This window comes from Hemicordylus capensis, chromosome 9, assembly GCF_027244095.1.
Source record: "Hemicordylus capensis ecotype Gifberg chromosome 9, rHemCap1.1.pri, whole genome shotgun sequence".
Taxonomy (NCBI): domain Eukaryota; kingdom Metazoa; phylum Chordata; class Lepidosauria; order Squamata; family Cordylidae; genus Hemicordylus; species Hemicordylus capensis.
The window spans coordinates 1,078,737-1,096,105 of record NC_069665.1 but is presented as its reverse complement, the minus strand read 5'-3'; the positions used below and the strand labels follow the sequence as shown (position 1 = coordinate 1,096,105).

Below are 17,369 nucleotides of genomic sequence, written 5' to 3'. Positions count from 1 at the left end.
TTCCCCATGTTCACAGAGTTCTTCCACAGCAAAGATGTGGGGCGGGGGGGAAGAAGATGGCAGGGAGGCCCCCCGGGGCCCATCTCCGCGTCTTGTCCAGGGCCCACTTCAACCTTGCTATGCCCCTGTCAGCGAGGCTGCTAAAACGGCACACCTTTAATTGTGCTCTTTGGAGGGCTAGGAGGGAGGGAGGGGCAGAGCACCACCATCCAAGGGAGTGGGGCTTCTGGACCCTTTGCAGGGGGTACAGATGCTGCAGTTTCTCACTGCCCCCTCTGGCCTCTTGGTCTGGCCAAAGCGCACCCAGGACTGGCACTGCAAAGCATACCTCGTCCACCACCTTCACCTGAGGAAAAGCAGCGGTGGCTAACGTCACCGGAATCATGGCAGAGGATTTGGCCGGCTTGCACACCGAGGAGGCCTGCGGAGGGAATCACAGCAGCATATGTCTTGGACCTGGGGCCTGCTTCACCTGGCCTGTTCTGGGGCTCTAGCAACCCCTGGCTTCCTCGTGGCGGCAAGGATGTGTAAATGTACCCGGATTGTGCTCTTGCAAAACCCATTATTATGCATGATCCACATGGCCAGGAGGAGAGGTTAGCTGAGGGAATGAGAGGGGCCTGGTGAGAGGGGTGGCCCGGGGCCTTGCTGGATTCAAAGGCTGCTGCAAATGATCCTCCCAAGGCAGATCGCCACACCAGGCTGTTCTTGGAGCCTGGAGGAGGGAGGGGGCTTGGCGTGCCCTCATGCCAGGCCATGGGAAACTGGCTGTTTGCCCTGCAAGCAGAGGCCGGCTCCCGCCCCAGTCCGGCCATCTTGGCTCTCTCCTCCTTCTGCTGGGGCTCCCTTTCCCCTGCTTGCAGCCAGTATCCTCCCCGGGACACAAACTGCTCAACCGCAACCCATCCCATTTCTCTCTCCCTGCGGTTCCAGGCTGTGCCATGCCTTGCAGGCGGAAGAAGAGGGAATCCTTGATCAGTTTCTGGAGGAATGCAGCCTGAATCCTGCTTTCCAGGAGCGCCTCTCCATTGTCACCCGCACCTTCCAGAACCGCCAGGCCAGGGTGCACGAAGACGCCATGCTCTTCGACAACAACATCTTCACCATTGAGCCGCTGGTAAGAAGCAGTGCCAGGGGAGGGCCTGGGGACGTTCACCATACTGGTCCATCCTGTTTCTGTTATGTAGCCTGAAGTGCTGCTCTTGCATCTTCCCCCATGTTTTGTAAGGGAGTCCTTTCCTTCCTTGCTCCAGCGTGACTTGTCTAGAGGGGCCCACGGCCCAGGCAGCAAGCGTGATGCCTGTGGTGGTGCCCAGCATGCTGCCCTCGGAGGAGAGGGAGGGAGGGGGCAGTGGCAAGGTCTGTGTCTTCACTTGGACCTGGTGGCCTTTGCTACCCTCCGCCACACTTGCTTTGTGTAGGCGCCAGGTATGGGTTGATCAGAAGAAGCCTCTGCAAGTGGAAGCCTCCCCAGCTTCCCGACGCAGTTCTTTGGAAAGAGGCTTTGATGAGTCTCCAGCGGGAGGGAGGGAGGGGGGCAGGGGTGTAGCGTGGGGGCCCCCAGACAGCCGCCTCCCCTTGCCTAATGGTAGTTACGCCCCTGGAGGGGGGGTGCCACCCCTTCTCACCAGGAATGAGGGCCAGGCTTGGGCCATGGGCAGTGCCCCTGCCAGCAAACAGCCTTGGCATCTGTCTCCCCACCCTGCCATTGGGAGCTGGGGCCTGGAGCAGGCAGGAGGGTCTGCTGTGTGGAAAAGCAGGCAAGGGCAGTTCTGTGGGCCAGCCAGGCCAAGCAGAGGTGTCACACTGTTGCCAGCCACGGGGGCAGATCAGGAGTGGCTTGTCCTAATGAGCTGGGGGGTGCTGAAGGAGGCAACTGGGGTTGCTCCTCTCTCTCCTGCACTGCCTGCAGGCTGGCCATTTGTTCAGTAGCGCTGTGCAGGTTAATCATGCAGCTTGACCTGAAGAATGGCCAGCCTGCAGGGCAGGCAGCACAGCTCTTAGGCAGGGCAGGAGGAACAACCTCCGCTGCCTCCTTTGGCGTCCCTCTGGCCTGTTAGGACAAGCCGCTACTGGGGCAGATGTTGGGCAGCCTGAAGAGGGCTGAGCACACACAGTCCTAGGTGAATTACTAGACTAGGTTCTCTCAGCCCTCGACCACGAGGTTCCCGGTTCAAGCCATGCCAGCTGTCAAAGGCTGTAGAAAGCGCACCCTGCTATAAGAGAGGAGCTCCTCCTCCTCCTCCTCCTCCTCCTCCTCCTCCTCCTCCTCTTCTTCTTCCTCCTCCTCCTCCTCCTCCTCTGGAGGTTCCCTTTCTGTTCTCTGTGTACAGCCTACCGTAATCTGGATGGAATGGGAAGCAGATCTCTGGATAGGGCAGGGTGGTGTGTCTTGCTTTCAAGTGGGGGTGGGGGGTGGGGTGGGCTTGATCCTGGCAACCGTGAGTTAGTGTGCATATTCACACTGGCCACTCCTGTGAGAGGTTCCCCACTACACTGGGTGCATTGACAAGAGCCCTGCAGTAAGTGACTCTCTGGAATTGCTCACAGTGATTTGAAGCGGCACAAGGACTGGTTTCCTGCAGGTACTGCAAGCAGAACTTCCACTTTTGATTCCAGAGGAGCCTGCTGGACAGATTCCCCATTCTTTGTTCTGTGCAGTTCCCTGCTGCTTCCTCCTTACCTGCCCAGCTAGAGGAAGAAGGGGACATGGAGCTTGGCTGCTAAGGGGGGGGGAGGAGGAGGAGGAGGAGGAGGAAGCACACGGCCTTTGTGCGGTCAACACACTTGATACAGCCTCTTCTTGAGTTCCTCACCACCACTTCTTTCCCCATCAGTTCCTTAGTTGACCGTCTCTCACTCTCTGTTCTGTTGGTACCAATCTAGGCTCTGCTCATCTTGTAAGCAGAAAGGCAAGTGGAGGGAGTGGTTGATGGAGGCATGCTTCCTTAAGCCGCTCGACTGGACGAGCTTATCAGTTCGTCCATGAACATCATTAAAAGACTGAATGAGTAACTCTGTGTCAGGATGCAAAGATCTGTGGCCTTTGCAGACCAGGAGTTGTACAGCCTAAGTTGTGTCAGCCTAAGTTAGGCTTATCTGTCTTGAAGGGTCCATGCAAGACCAGTTCACAAAACAGAGTACAGGAAGCTTTGCTAAGCAGGCAAATCAGAGTGAGATGCTGAAGAACCAGGAATTCAGAAGAGCCCTTTAGGCAACATCTGAGTCCAGCCTCTGCAGCTCCTGATCCAGTGACTGCGTCTGGGGACATGCAGGCATGTCGGAGTGACCCCACAAGGAAGCAGTCTTCATGAAGACAGTCGTTTCTGCATTGGAAATCCAAGCTCTGGCCAGGTCTACTCTGCTTGCAAGAAGTCACGAGAGGCACAGATCCTCACAAATACAGGGTTAAGGATAATGAAGGAAACCAACTGAAGAAACACAGGCACAACTTGTTTGGAGCGGGGTGGGGGTGGGAGGATTCCAAACAGTTTGAGCAGTTTTCCAAGCCCATGGGGGAATGGTTATGCAACTCTGACTTTCTGAGTGCATCTCAAATTTAGCTTGATTTAGCTTTGCAAAGAAGGCATGATATGTCAGCGGAAAGAGCTGTGGGGGAAGCCCAGGTGGCCATCAGAGGACAGAGCTCTTGCTTTGGACTGCAGAATAGCTTTCCTTCCATTTGCAGCATCCTGTGCCATTAGCAGCAAGTCACATTGTGAACATGTGCAAGCTGACTCCTTGGAAATGGAAACCAAAAGCGGTGGAAGGAGAGGTGTATAGGCTGCCACGGCTCTGTCCTTGACGGGACGCTTTTGCCCTGGCGTTCCTCACCCGTGAGCCTGCTGCCTCCTCTGACTCGTGCGGGTCTGGCAAACATTTGACTTCTGAAAACAGATTTTCAGATTGTGGCAGGTGGTGACGAGAGACTGACATGGACATACTTACGGGTATCCTAGTGGGAGTTGCACCCTGAAACCCGCCTAAAAAAGCCAGAGTCATTCTTCCCCTGCACATGCAGGGGCCGGACCTTTTGGCAATTAAATATCTAGCCTATTGATAATGAAAGGAAGGAAGGGAGGGAGGGAGGGAGGGAGGAAGGTTGGTCAGTTGGTTCACTCTGGTTTTGGGTCTATGAACTATAAAGGTAAAGGGTGCCATTGAGTCAGTGTCGACTCCTGGCGACCGCAGAGCCCTGTGGTTGTCTTTGGTAGAATACAGGAGGGGTTGGCCATTGCCATCTCCCACACAGTGTGAGATGACACCTTTCAGCATCTTCCTATATTGCTGCTGCCCAATATTCTGGGAAACACACCAGTGGGGATTCAAACCGGCAACTTCTGGCTTGGTGGTCAAGCCATTTCCCCGCTGCACCATTCGGTGGCCTGACTATGAACTATAACGATAACCCACTTTAAGCAGCAGAAAAGAGGTGCCTATTGGTGCATCAAAAGCTCTGGAGGAGGAAATGGTTGCTAAAGTCGCCTTAATATGCTTCCCCACATCAAGGGACAGGTGACTGAAGCCTGTCCGGATAGCAAGGGGTGCTTCAGCAGGGAGGTGTTCCTCAGAGTCAGATGTGGTGACACCCACAGCCCACTTGGAGGCTCAGCCAATCCCCTTTTTGATGGCTGCTGCTGCTGCTCCCAAGTTCAAAGGGCAGGCGTGCTGGACGCTGGCAGGTGGTGCACTGCACTGTGCTTCTGAAAGGCCATGCAAGGAAAGGCTTCCATGGTGGCTGGACTAGCAGCAGGCCTGAGCAAGAGGCAGCTGTTCTGCCTGCCCCAAAATGGCCAGATAGGAACCCTTGCACCTGCACAGCTGGGCTGCTTTGTAGACTTCAGAGGTGTCACCCAAATAACTTCAGGAACCATTTCTCCATCAAGCTAAGCTCCACACCACAGCCAGCCCTCCTCCTGCCTTTGCTAAAGAGGAGGAATGCCACATGGGGCCAGCAGTGTGTGTGCTAACCCTGGCCTGCTTGCCGTGCCCCCCTCCCACCCATTGCTCAAAGTTGCCTCTTGGCCTCACGCCCCTTCCCTAGATCTGCATCCAGCCCTCTGTGTCGGGGCTGCCGTGATGTATTGCGCTTCTTACACATCTCGGTGGTGGGGTCGGCCCATCCAGTCCCTTGTAATTCTGTTGGGAAAGTGCTGGGCTTGGAGTTCCTGAAATCCCCCGTCAGCTAAAGCCAACCATCTAGAACACCGTACTTAGCAAATGCATATTCATCAGGGCAAGCTCCTTTTAACATTCTTCCTCTTCTGCATATTCTTGTTTTTGCTTATACATTATTTCATTCTCTTTCTCGTTAACTAGAGATGTATTGCACTTGTCAGCCCACTGATGAATGGGCCCAGAGCAGCATTCAGGGTGGGCTGTGCGGCTCAAGATGCTGGCGACTCTGGCGGGCTTGGAATGGGCTCTCGGGAGGCGAGGCAGAGATGGGTGGAGTGGGGGCTCCTGGCGTGGTCCCGCTTGGGTGTATCTCTGCCAGGCTCCCTGGGAGAGGCCAGGTAGACATTTCGGAGCATGATGCCTCTTGAGTCCTGGATGCTGGAGGCCAGCAGGTGCTGCGGGCGGCTGCTGCACATGCACACTAGATGGACAGCGGTCTCATCCAGCGAGGCTGGGGTCTCCTCCTCCTCCTCCTCCTCCTCCTCCTCCTCCTCCTCCTCCTCCTCAACCTGGGGTCATCCTGGGAACTGGGAGGCAGCAGGAATGAGCCAAACAGGCAACAGACTGTGTAGAGGCCTAGTTGTGGCAGAAGTCAAGCCCCCCCACCCCCCTGGGTAGCCTGCCCAGACATCTGGATCCTCCTGCCCAAGACACAGGTTCCCTTGCAAAATGTCGCAGTCTCCAAGGATACGTTTTGCATCTTTTATACACTCACAAAAATATGTCATGCCAAATAAATTGCCCAGAGAACTCACTCTTGGATGAACCCACGGAGCAGGAGTTCCCCTGCTTGGCTCTCCAGATGTTGTTGGACTACAACTCCCATCATCCCCAGTTGCAATGACCTCCAGCCATACAGTGGGTGTTCTAGTCCCAAAACATCTGGGGGCTCAAGGTTGGAGTCCCTGTTCTAGGCTCTTCTTAACATTCTCCTGAGTTTCTCTCATAGATTCACCCATACTTCCGGGGTTGCGGGGGAAAGGGGCGGGGTGGTGGTGAGGTGGTTCTGTACCTTCCCTTGAGTGTCTGTGGCAACACAGGCAGGATTTCTACAGGCAGCTGTAGGAGAGGAGAGGAGCAGCGATTCCAGAACTGCGTCCTCTGAGCCACCAAGCAGGCCGTGACTCGCTTACAGAAGACCGGCTGTCAAGCTCACGGCCCTCCCTTTCCTAACCAGCCCTGCATTTCTTCCCTTCACCTGCAGCAGGGAGATGTTTGGCCCAATTCCACAACTGAAATCAGCGTGATCTTCAGGCCGCAAGAAGCTGGGGTTTATCACCACACCGTGTACTGTGACATCTCAGGTATGCCATTCCCACTGTGCGCATGCTGCTGCTGCCCTTTCCAGACTTCCTGTCTTGGGCTCATATTCTAGTGAGCCTGGCATCCTGGGCAGCAGCGCTGGCTGAGGGGGACGTCATTTGCTCTGCTCAGCAAGAGGAGACGGTGCCTGAGTGTTTGGTTGCCCTTTGCTGAGAGGGAAGCTCTCTCAGGCACTTCCCAGTAACTACGGGTGGGCACTTGGAGAAGATGGTTGCATCTCGCAGGGCTTCTCAGACGTGGGCCTCCAGATATTGTTGGCCTGCAACTCCCACCATCCCCAGCCACAATGGCTCCTGGTGGGAGTTGTAGGCCAACCACATCTGGGGGCCCACGTCTGAGAAGCCCTGAGTTGAGGATACGCTTGGCATCTGTCCTGACTGCCCATGTTGCTTCCTGGCCAAAGCTCTCCTCAGGATCCCAGACACCCCGTGACATGGAATCTTTGGAGGAAAGTGTCAGAGGAGCACTCTTGTCTAGGAGCAGAGCAGGGCCAGCCAGCTATTCCAGCTGCCAGGCACAACTGCAGTGTGTGCGTACAAATCTGTGGTAATTACTACGTGTGGTTGTTGCCAAGCATACCCCATGTAGTTCTAAGTCAATCAAAAAGAACAGTTGTGGTATTTGGAGCCAATAGGCTAAAGCTTTGCAGTTTTCAACAAATGCAGATGCCACCCAGACTACAAATTAAACTGTCCACTGGCACAGTGGGAGTTTTGCTTCTATGAAGCATCCCGGCTCATCTAAAGCCCAGAGGGTGTGATTCTTCTCTGGAGAGCCCACCAGATTTTATCTCCCACCTTCCACTACTAGTAGAGCAGGATGCTGTGCTTATGAGACAGAAGTTATTCAGTTATAGCGGAAGCTCTTCCTGCTGATGAACAAATCAGCCCAACACCTGAACTTTACTGTCCACACTCAGACTGGTGAACTGTCAGATTGCTGGCAAACTGCACCTGCTTTGGCTTCCATGGGTGAGGAGTACTAACAAGAATTTTAGCCCTTGGGTGGCTCTCTAAACCTAAAACTCTTTTATCAGCATATTGGCTGAGCTCAGACGTAAAGGAAACTGTGGATTCCCATTGCAGTGCGAATACTCATCATTGGGCCCCCAGATGTTGTTGGACTCCGCCGAGAGAGAGAGAGATCAGGTGGTATATAACTATGATAGATAGATAGATAGATAGATAGATAGATAGATAGATAGATAGATAGATAGATAGAATTCACAACCATGGAAGTGGATGGAAGTTGTTATCCAATGGCATCTGCGGACCCAAGGCTGAGAACCCTGGCACTATTAGAATGGGCCTTGGAGAGAGGTAGCCAGGGCTGTGAGGAGACTCAAAAGGGCTCAGCTGGAGCTGGGATGCTGTTGGATCCTCTGGCTTCCTTGGAGCACTCCAGGGTCTTGCATTGCCTCGCGGCCCAGGACAAAATCAGAATGCCGCAGCCAGGTTGGTCTCCAGGGCAATCCAAAGAAACCATGTTGCTCCTATTCTCAAAGAACTTCACTGGCTTCTGATATGTTTCTGGGCAAAATACGAAGCGCTGGTTATTACCTAAAAAGTCCTTAACGACTTGGGCCCAGTATATCTAAGAAAACACCTCCTTTGTCATGAATCTTGCCACCTATGGTCCGGTTGCGGTTGCCAATGGCTTGTCTGGTGGCGATTCAGAATGGGGCCATCTCTGTTGCTGCCCCATGACTTTGTAAAAAGCTCCCTGTCAGAATAAGAGACTCCCCATCTCTGGCTGCCTTTAAGAAAGCCCTCAAGACACACCTGTTTCTGTTGGAGCTAGGACCCTGGCAGCATCACCTCTCCACTGCAATGTCTCATAGTGACCACTGGGGTTTTGCGGGGGATCATGGATAAAAGTGCTGGACTCCTCCCCTCTTTGCTCTTCCAGTGTGAGTCTCCATTTTGTCTCTCCAGAGATGGCTGTTTGTTTTGGTCTCTCTCTTCAGCCATGAGCTACAGCTGAAATTAAGCTGCAGACTTTTTCACATTCATTTGTAACCATTTCTTTAAATAAATGGAGCCCCTGGTGGCGCAGTGGTAAAAACTGCCACCCTGTAACCAGAAGGTTACAAGTTCGATCCTGACCAGGGGCTCAAGGTTGACTCAGCCTTCCATCCTTCCAAGGTCAGTAAAATGAGTACCCAGAATGTTGGGGGCAATATGCTAAAATCATTGTAAACCACTTAGAGAGCTCCGGCTATAGAGCGGTATATAAATGTAAATGCTATTGCTAAATGCTGTTGCTAAATCCTTGCAGTTCTTCACTACTAAAGAACTGTCTCCAGACCTCTTGCTTTGCTGCTTTCTCACCAAACTGGTTTTGCTTTGCTGTTTTGGGACTGAACTGCCATTCTTCCCCTACAGTTTCTTCAGGCTTTTAGTTAATTTTTTCTGTATATTGCTTTAATTGTTTGACACTGTTTTAGTTTTTATTTTAATTGGTTGTTTAGATTTTTTTGAATTTGTAAATTTGTAGATTTTTTTGAATATGTAAGCTACCTAGAGAGATTTTATTAAGTGGTTGATAAGTCTAATAAAACAAACCAACACACCTGGGACCTTCTGCATGCAAAGCAGATGTTCTGCCACTGAGCTAGAGACCTATCAAATCTTGAGAGCAGACAGCACTCACATGTAGTCACTACTACTACAAATATTTATATACCGCTTTTCAACAAAAGTTCCCAAAGCGGTTTACAGAGAGAAATAAAAATAAACAAATAACTAATAGTCATCCATTCAAATGCCAACCAGGGCAGACCCTGCTTAGCAAAGGGGGCAATTCATGCTTGCTACCACCAGATCAACTTTCAGTTTCGAAAGGTAACTTGTGAAACAGTCCTGAAGTTCAGGGAAAGGTCTACTTTTCATGCTCTAGCCCTTCTAGCCACTGTCTCTGAGTTTGTGTCCAAAGGGGGCTCTTATCTTCACAGGCCGCGAGAACAGACTCCCTCTGCGCATCAAAGGAGAGGCCATGGGTCCCAAGTTAATCTTCAACTTTGACCAGCTGGACATTGGGAAGATTTTTGTGGGATCAGTCCACAGTTATGAGGTGACTATGGTTTTTAATTCCATCATGCGTGACCTGCCTTCCTCCAAAAGGCTCACTGGGGTTAGCTTGTTGTATCCTCAGCTTTATGAGGTGGGCTAGGATCAGAGAAGGTGATGCCCCCCACCCCAGGCCCTCCAGTGGGTTTGCCAGCCAAGCCCACCCTGGAGCTCCAGCTTCCCTGCGCTCTCTGCTGTGGCAGGGGATAGGGGTTCCCCGCCTGCCTGGATGCAGTTGAGCCAGTGGTGGGTTAATGAGGAGGCAGAGCAGGCATTTGCAAATGGCAGCAAAATTTGAGGGGCAGCAAATTTTGCCCCTCCTCAAATTTTACCACTCCTTTCTGTGGACAGCAGCAGCTGCAGCAACAGTGGAGTAGGCAAGGAGAAAGTCCTCCCTTGTACCTTTTTTTTAAAAAGGCCTCTTTTTTGTACCTTTTTTAAAAAAGGTAAAAGGGCGGCAAAAGTCTTTTTGCCTATGGGTGGCAAAAAGCTTAATCCACCCCTGGGTTGAACAACAACAACAACAGCCATTATCCTTGGCCACAATGGCCAAAGCCCAGCTAAAAAACCAAGAAGCTGAGCTGATACAGCCTTCCCTGGATCAAGAGACAGAAAATGAAGTTTGTTGTAGTGTCTTTCGTAAAATGGGACATCCCTTTTCCTCTGCCTGCCCCTTGCTTTTGCCCTTGCCTGAAACTCTCATTCCGTACAGAGGAATTAATGGGAGAAAAGGCTAAATCTTTTAGAAAAGGCTAAATCAGAAGCTTTGACGATGTCAGAGTGCTTCAAAGAATGGTGCATGCCTGGCGTGGGGCAGAAGTAGGGGCTGCTTCTTCACTCATCCCTCATCATGTCACCAACCCTGTCCGATAGGTGACATCTGCACAAGAACTGCCTTCTGTACAGTTGTCTCTCTAGCAAGAAAGTGGCACACACTTTCCCAAGTGCAGAGATTGCTGATGGATTGCTGGGGGGAACCGATCCCACTGCAACCAAATCCCCACTGTGTTGCCCATGCAGAATCACCCCAACTCTGAAAGGATCCAGAGTTTATGCAAGAGAACCAGAACAAAGGAGTTTCATAATTACTTGCTCCTTTTTTGTAACTCCAGATATTAGCAAAAATGAAAATGCTACTGAAAAAGGTAGCAAATGAGGTGATGCATCATGTTGGACATTTCTGAAAGCAACTAGAGTGTCAAGAAAGGAGGCACTGAAGTGTCTCCAGTGAAAAACTTTTGCACTCCCTGCATCGTTAAATGTTGCTGGCTGATTGCTTCTCCCTGCAACAATTTTTTGTTTTCTTTACCAAACAAACAAGACCAGTTTGTGTAACTAAATGTGAAGTCTCTTTTTCAGGGAAACAGCAGGTTTGGGTGGTGGGTTTGTATCAGGAAGGTGTCGGGGAGGTAGGATTCAAGCCCCCCATCCTCCCACCGTGGTTGTGATCTGGATCTCTCCTCCCCCTGCCCCCCTGATCTGGATCTCTCCTCCCCCTGCCCCCCCCTGCAAGCACGCCAGGGCCAGTGACGTGATTAGAGCCACAGCTAGTTGGGCCTGTAGTCAGCAGCACCAAGAAGCATCTCACCTTCTCCCTGGTGCAGCCGCTGCGTGGCTCTCCTCTTCTGGTGCTCAGAGGGGAGGAGTGCAGATTCTCAAAGCACTCTGCAAGGTTAAACCCTTGAGGAGGAATACAAAGTGCGCTGTTCTTTTCTGCTGCGGTGGAACGTGACATCCAAGTGTGTCCACTTAACAAAGCTATTCCACACATGCTGTTTTGATTGGAACTATTTCCTTCCTCTCTGGTCAAGCCGTATCAGCAGATTTAGCCAGAGAACGCAGATCAGTGGTGTCTCTGTGATGACAGGGATTGCTGCTCCCTGTTCTCACCTGTGCCTCTTCTCTGTGGCAGGCTGTCCTGTCTAACAAAGGAGCGATTGATGCCCTCTTCAACCTGACGTGGCCAACGACAGCCCTGGGCTCCTGCTTCACCTTTCATCCCAACGAAGGCATCATTGAGCCAGGTGGCCACCAGGCCATTCAGATCACCTTCAGCTCCACCATCCTGGGACAGTTTTTCGAAGAGTTCAGATTCAATGTGAATGGCGCTCCCCAGCCTGTGAGCTTAGTGGTTAGGTAAGCTGGAGAAAGGACACCAGCAGCGAGCGTGATGTAGATCTGCAGCACTGTTGGGCAGAAAAACCTATCTATCTATCTATCTATCTATCTATCTATCTATCTATCTATCTATCTATCTATCTATCTATAATTTTTTTCCAACCCCCCCCACATTTGCAGATACATCCCCACCCCCTGCCCCACATCCAGACACACCGACTCTGGTGGGCTCAAGAAACAAACCCCAGGAAGGTGGAGGCGTGGCAGCAGCATCTGGAGACTCTGTCTGGAAGCCCCCAGCGCTGCTGCACCTTGGGACACCCCCACCGCCTTCCCCTTTGCACTCTGATGAGCTTGAAAGGCCACTTTGGTTGCTATAGGAATACAAGGCCAGATTCTTCCCATGAGTCTTCCTCCCCGCGGGGGGGGGGTGTCACCCCACACCAAAGGGCCCCTAAGCAGGTTTTTGTTCTAGACTGGATGCAGCCGCAGGGATGCCAGAGTTAGATTGTGATAGGGATGCAGCTGCAGCTTGCCTTTCTTTGGGATAGGATGGGGCCGTTCTCCCCACTCCACAGGGAGTCTCTGAAGTATCGGGGTGCCCCAGGGGAGGTTCGTTCCTGGGTGGATGGAGCCCAATAATCAGCCCAGGAACGAACCTCCCCTATTGGGGTCGGGGTACCCCGATACTTCAGTGGTGCCGTGACTCGGATTCGAACCGAGGTTGCTGCGGTCAGGGTACCCCGATACGTCATCCCTGCCCGGTGCTGCTGCCTCACAGATGGACCTGGCTGTGGTCTCTGAAGACGGGTGCAGGCACTTGCCCATCCCTCCCCTTCTGCTGCTGCAGGGAGCCAGCCTGGTCCTTTCCCCTCTTTTGCCTGCACCACCACTAGCCTTCTAAAGAGGGAGCAGAGGAGGGGCTTGGCCCAGGCCCATCCACTCGGCCAGCTGAAGCAAGGGCCACGGCTGGGTAGCCCAGTGTGGGCTGCCGCCCTCTCCTGCCTGAGCCCGTGCCCTGCGAGTGAGGGATAAGGAGTTCCCCATGGGAGTCCTTCCCTCGTCTTGCCCCTGCCCCCAGATGTCTGCTTCTGGTCCGCTGAACTGGGCCCACACTTGCCCTCTCCGGCAGGTACCCTGAGGAGCACATTTCAAGGAGGAGGTGGGTGTCTTAGGCCATAGAGATCCTGATGAACTGCCCCCACCTCTACCTCCAAGCTACCAAGCTCCAAGCTACCTCCAACTACCCCTACCTCTACCTCCAAGCCCCACCCCCGTCCTGTTGTTAAATCTTTTCTTCACTTATTTTGCAAATGAAGATGCTTCTCTTTTTTCTCCCCGCCCCCCTCATTCTTCCAGGGGCTATGTTATTGGACCAACATTTCATTTCAATGTCCCATCCCTCAATTTTGGAGATGTCTCCTTTGGTAAGTTCATTCATTCATTCATCATAGTTTTATACCACCTGATATGTAAATCTCTAGGCGGTACACAAATCCCAACATTAAAATCACAGGTTAAAATACATAAAACATGATAAAAACAGTATAAAACAAATTATTAAAATAAACTTTAAAATAAAGTTTATGCCAGTAGAAGAGCTCCAGATGCCGCCTTCAGCTTGAGAGTGTGAATTTTTATTTGTGGCCTTCAGCCATTGTGGTAGAGATGATGGAAACGGCAGTCTAGCAACATCTGAGGAGGACCCAAGTGGGGGGGGACCCCCCGCCTCACAAAGTGCCTGGCTGGATCCAGCCAAGAGCCTGTCCAGCCCTTTCGGCAATGGCCAGCCAGTCCTGAGGGGCCTCATTTGCTGCCTGCCTGCCTGTCCTCTACTGGTACTGAGGAATCTGTTTCCTCTGAGCATGCCCAGATGACTCAGAGGGCATGTGGGATGCAGAGGCAACTGCCAGGAGTAGAATGGGACGAGGGTGAGGGCTAAGGCTGGTGGCAGAGAGTGTTGCTGTGAAAGCAAAGCTCGTTTTCCTTCAGGGAGGGTTTGGTGTTTTGGATTTTTGAAAGGTTTGAAAGAGGAGAGGGGAGCAAGGTAAGGGGGTGGGTGGGGGGAAGACTAGTTTCTTAAAAAGGTCATATCTGGGTGTATCATTATTATTATTATTGCTGACAACTAGGACCAGACCTAATGCAGAACTTACACAGTCACAAGAAGGTGCTGATGACCTAGATGGCTTTAACAAGAGATTAGACTGCTACATGTTGTAGGCAGGAGGAGAGATCTATCAAGAGGTTTTTACGATAATAGCGCAGTGAAACCTCCCAATTCCAAGGCCCTATACCTCTGAATATTGGACAAGGGGGACAACATGTGGCAGAGAAGGGCGGTTGACTCTCTGCTCATGGGCTTCCCAGAAGCCTCTGGCTGGCTGCAGTCAGAAACAGGGCATGACATGAGGTGGACCTTCTGTCTGCCCTGACAGGCCTCCTCTGATGCTCTTCCTGGCTCTCTCTGAGGGCTCAGAACGCTTCCCTCCTTTCTCAGCTGCAAACTCACCTTCACCTCCATCATCCTGGCTGGTTTATTCAGGACATTTCCATTACAATGTCAGTCCCACCTCCTCTGTCTCAGCCTCACTAAAGGACTTTTGCAGAGATGATCTGCTGTTTAAATGGGAAATCAATAGTGGCTTGACTGAAGACAGTGCTCACTGCCAACGTGCCCGGTTCCACTCTGTTCTCATAACATTTAAGGGGACTCATTGCTTCTCCTGCACATTTTCATTTTGCCTCTCTCCTCTTTGTTTTTGATGAACAAATTAAAATGAAAAGCCAAACAGCTTTCACTGAAAAGAGAAAATGGTATGAAATCAATGCATAGGGAATGGCTTCATGCCCTTTAAACTGGTCGCAGGTGGATTACAATTAAAAAGGTCAATTGCTCCTTTATTTAAAAGTGACCCCACCCATCTAGAAAGCATTAAAGGGAATGCCTGGCCACCTGACAGAGAGGAGAGCTGGTCCTGCAGTAGCAAGCATGGCTTGTTGTTTCCTTAGCTAAGCAGGGTCTGCCTGGTTGCATTTGAATGGGAGACTACATGTGTGAATGAGCACTGGAAGATATTCCCCTTGGGATAGGGGTGCTATGGGAAGAACATCTGAGGTTCTAAGTCCCCTCCCTGGCAGCATCTCCAAGAGAGGGCCTGGAGAGACTCCTGCCTGCAACCTTGGAGAAGCTGCTGCGAGTCTGTGAAGACAATACTGAGCTAGATAGACCAGTGGTCTGACTCAGTATATTATTATTATTATTATTATTATTATTATTATTATTATTATTATTATTATTATTATTTCATTCAATTTCTATATCACCCTTTCAAAAATGGCTCAGGGTAGTTTACACACAAAAAAACCAAATAAATAAGATGGATCCCTGTCCCCAAAGGGCTCACCATCTAAAAGAAACATAAGGTAGACACCAGCAACAGTCACTGGAGGGGTGCTGTGTTGGGGGTGGATAGGGCCAGTTACTCTCCCCCTGCTAAATAAAAGAGAATCACCACGTTAAAAGATGCCTCTTTGCCATGTTAGCAACATATATGGCAGCTTCCTATGTTACGCTATTTTAAATCCAGTCCAAATCCAGCACCACCTTCTAGGTATGGCCCTTCAGGTGGGCCTGGAACCACTGAAATACAGTATGCCTGAGTCCAAACCTGAAGAAGCAACCCAGAAAGGTATTGTTGTGGTTGATGGCACTGAAAGCCACTGGGAGGCCCAGGAGAATCAGCAGGGTCACACACACCTTGTCAGTTTCTTGGCAGAGGTCATCCATCAGGGCGGCCAAGGTAGTTTCCCTCTTGAACAGGTTGAGAGCCGGATTGGAAGGGATGAAGGCAATCCTGCTCATCCAGGACTGCCTGGAGCAGTGACTGGACAGGAGGCTTCTTGGTGGTGGCCCTACAGCCATGGAAGGCCCTTCCTGGAGAGATCTGCCAGGTCAGGTCCCTGGCCTCATTCAAGGAAGGGGTGGAAATGTTGCTCTTGCTGAGGCTTTCAGCTGATTTTGTCTGGGTTATGTTAGATCTGACTCCACTTTTATTATTCTGTGATTTAGTATGATTAGCTGGACATTTTAACATAATTGTGGTTTGTCTGTTTTATTCTTTTGTAAGTTGCTTTGTGAGGCATTGTGCCTAAAGGCAGGATAAAAATCGACTGAATGGCTGAATACTGTAAACAAATCAATCAATCTCACATGTACAGTGAGGCTGTATCAGACTGCAGAATAAGTGGAGTGTTCCTGTTGGGCTTGTCCCTGTTTCCTGGTTGCCTTTTTCAGAACATCCACCACAATTTAAGGAGAGCCGCCACTAGCCCTGACCCTGCTGCCAACCCAGGCACCGTTTTTGCATGTGTTTTATTTTCTACTGGATATTATGTGATGCTGTATTCTAGGAAGCCCAGGAGGCTAAGCCATTAGACTAGAAATTGGACACATCTATGGAATCCCCCGCCAGGGGTGTGTGGAGCCTAACCAATTGCCATGTTTGGGCTAAGGAGTTATTTGTTGTCTAGCTCAGACAGGCAAGTTGGCTTGAGGGGTGAGGGGGTTGCCTTCCCATCATGCAATACTCGTAGGAGTTCCTCAAGAGCACCTTTACCCCCAGCCCCACTGCTGAATCTATGTGCTAAGCGAGCACTTCTTGGTGCATAATTCTTGGACTGAGTGCTCAGTATGCACACACCTCTGTGCCTGAATGAACAAGCTGGCAGGCCTTTGTTGCTGGGATGGGGTGGGCTGGATGGCCTCTTGGGTCTCTTCCTGCTCTTTGCAGGAGCTCCATTGCAATCCCATGCTCTTTTGCAGGTTTTTCTCACACCCTGTCCTGCTGCCTCAGCAACACGTCTTTGGTGCCCATGACCTTCAACCTTCGTGTCCCAGGAGATGGCCACGGAGTGCCCAGTGTCAGGAGTAAAATCCAAGTTGGTGACATTTCAAGGGCGAGCTGGAGGAAGGCGAGCTTTGGAGGTGCAAAGCCCAAGGAGTTCACCATCACCCCCAACCATGGCATTGTCCGTTCACAGGGACTCATGGACATCCAGGTACTGGGCCCCAGAAGCCACCATTTCTCCTGGGAAGCAGCTGGAACCCAGGAATACAGGACTGACTGATGCCAGAGTTAGATTGTGATAGGGATGCTCCCCAAGGCAGCAACAAGGCACTGACTGGGTGGCTGCATCACCCACTGGCCTGTCAATCAATCAAAGTGGCAGAAGGAGCATCCGCCTTTCTCAGAATGGAAGAACGCGGAGAAGCTGGTGGCTAGTGTCCCAGAATAAAAAGATGTCTGCCCCTGCATCCAAGTGGCTGCCAGTTCCTGTTTCCTTTTCAGCACCCCCCAGATCTGTCCCTCTCTCCTGCCACAACTATTAAAATAGCCCAAGCTCTGCTTGCTGCTGTTCTAAGCTGCCACCACCTGCTCTCTGAAGATTTCTCTCCTGTCGTTTCTCTCCATCCAGCCAACCTTGCCATCTGTATTAAATTCCTCTTTTCCTCCCATCCTAAAATTCTTATGCCCTCTCCTCCCGCCATCACATTCTGCACATGTGTCTGGCATCTGGGCCAGGTGTGGGCAAAACTGCCCCCTGAATTTTTGAAGAATGTTCTGCCCCTGCCGGGGACCCTAGGGGTGGATTTCCATGGAAATCCTGAAGGAACTAGGG

The 17,369-nt window shown here is 51.5% G+C and overlaps 1 protein-coding gene across 8 annotated transcripts in view; it reads left to right on the top strand.

Annotated features, from left to right (window-relative positions):
• Positions 1-17,369, top strand: part of HYDIN (HYDIN axonemal central pair apparatus protein) — a 156,822-nt gene that overhangs the window by 18,678 nt on the left and 120,775 nt on the right. For all 8 annotated transcript variants that reach the window (XR_008311281.1, XR_008311282.1, XR_008311283.1 and 5 more), the window contains exons 9-14: positions 934-1,117; positions 6,383-6,482; positions 9,455-9,573; positions 11,482-11,705; positions 13,047-13,114; positions 16,513-16,748. Coding sequence is in view for 5 of the 8 variants with exons in the window: in XM_053271217.1 (XP_053127192.1) it covers positions 934-1,117; positions 6,383-6,482; positions 9,455-9,573; positions 11,482-11,705; positions 13,047-13,114; positions 16,513-16,748 (931 nt within the window). In the remaining 3 variants the exon portion in view is untranslated. The remainder of the gene's footprint in view (positions 1-933; positions 1,118-6,382; positions 6,483-9,454; positions 9,574-11,481; positions 11,706-13,046; positions 13,115-16,512; positions 16,749-17,369) is intronic.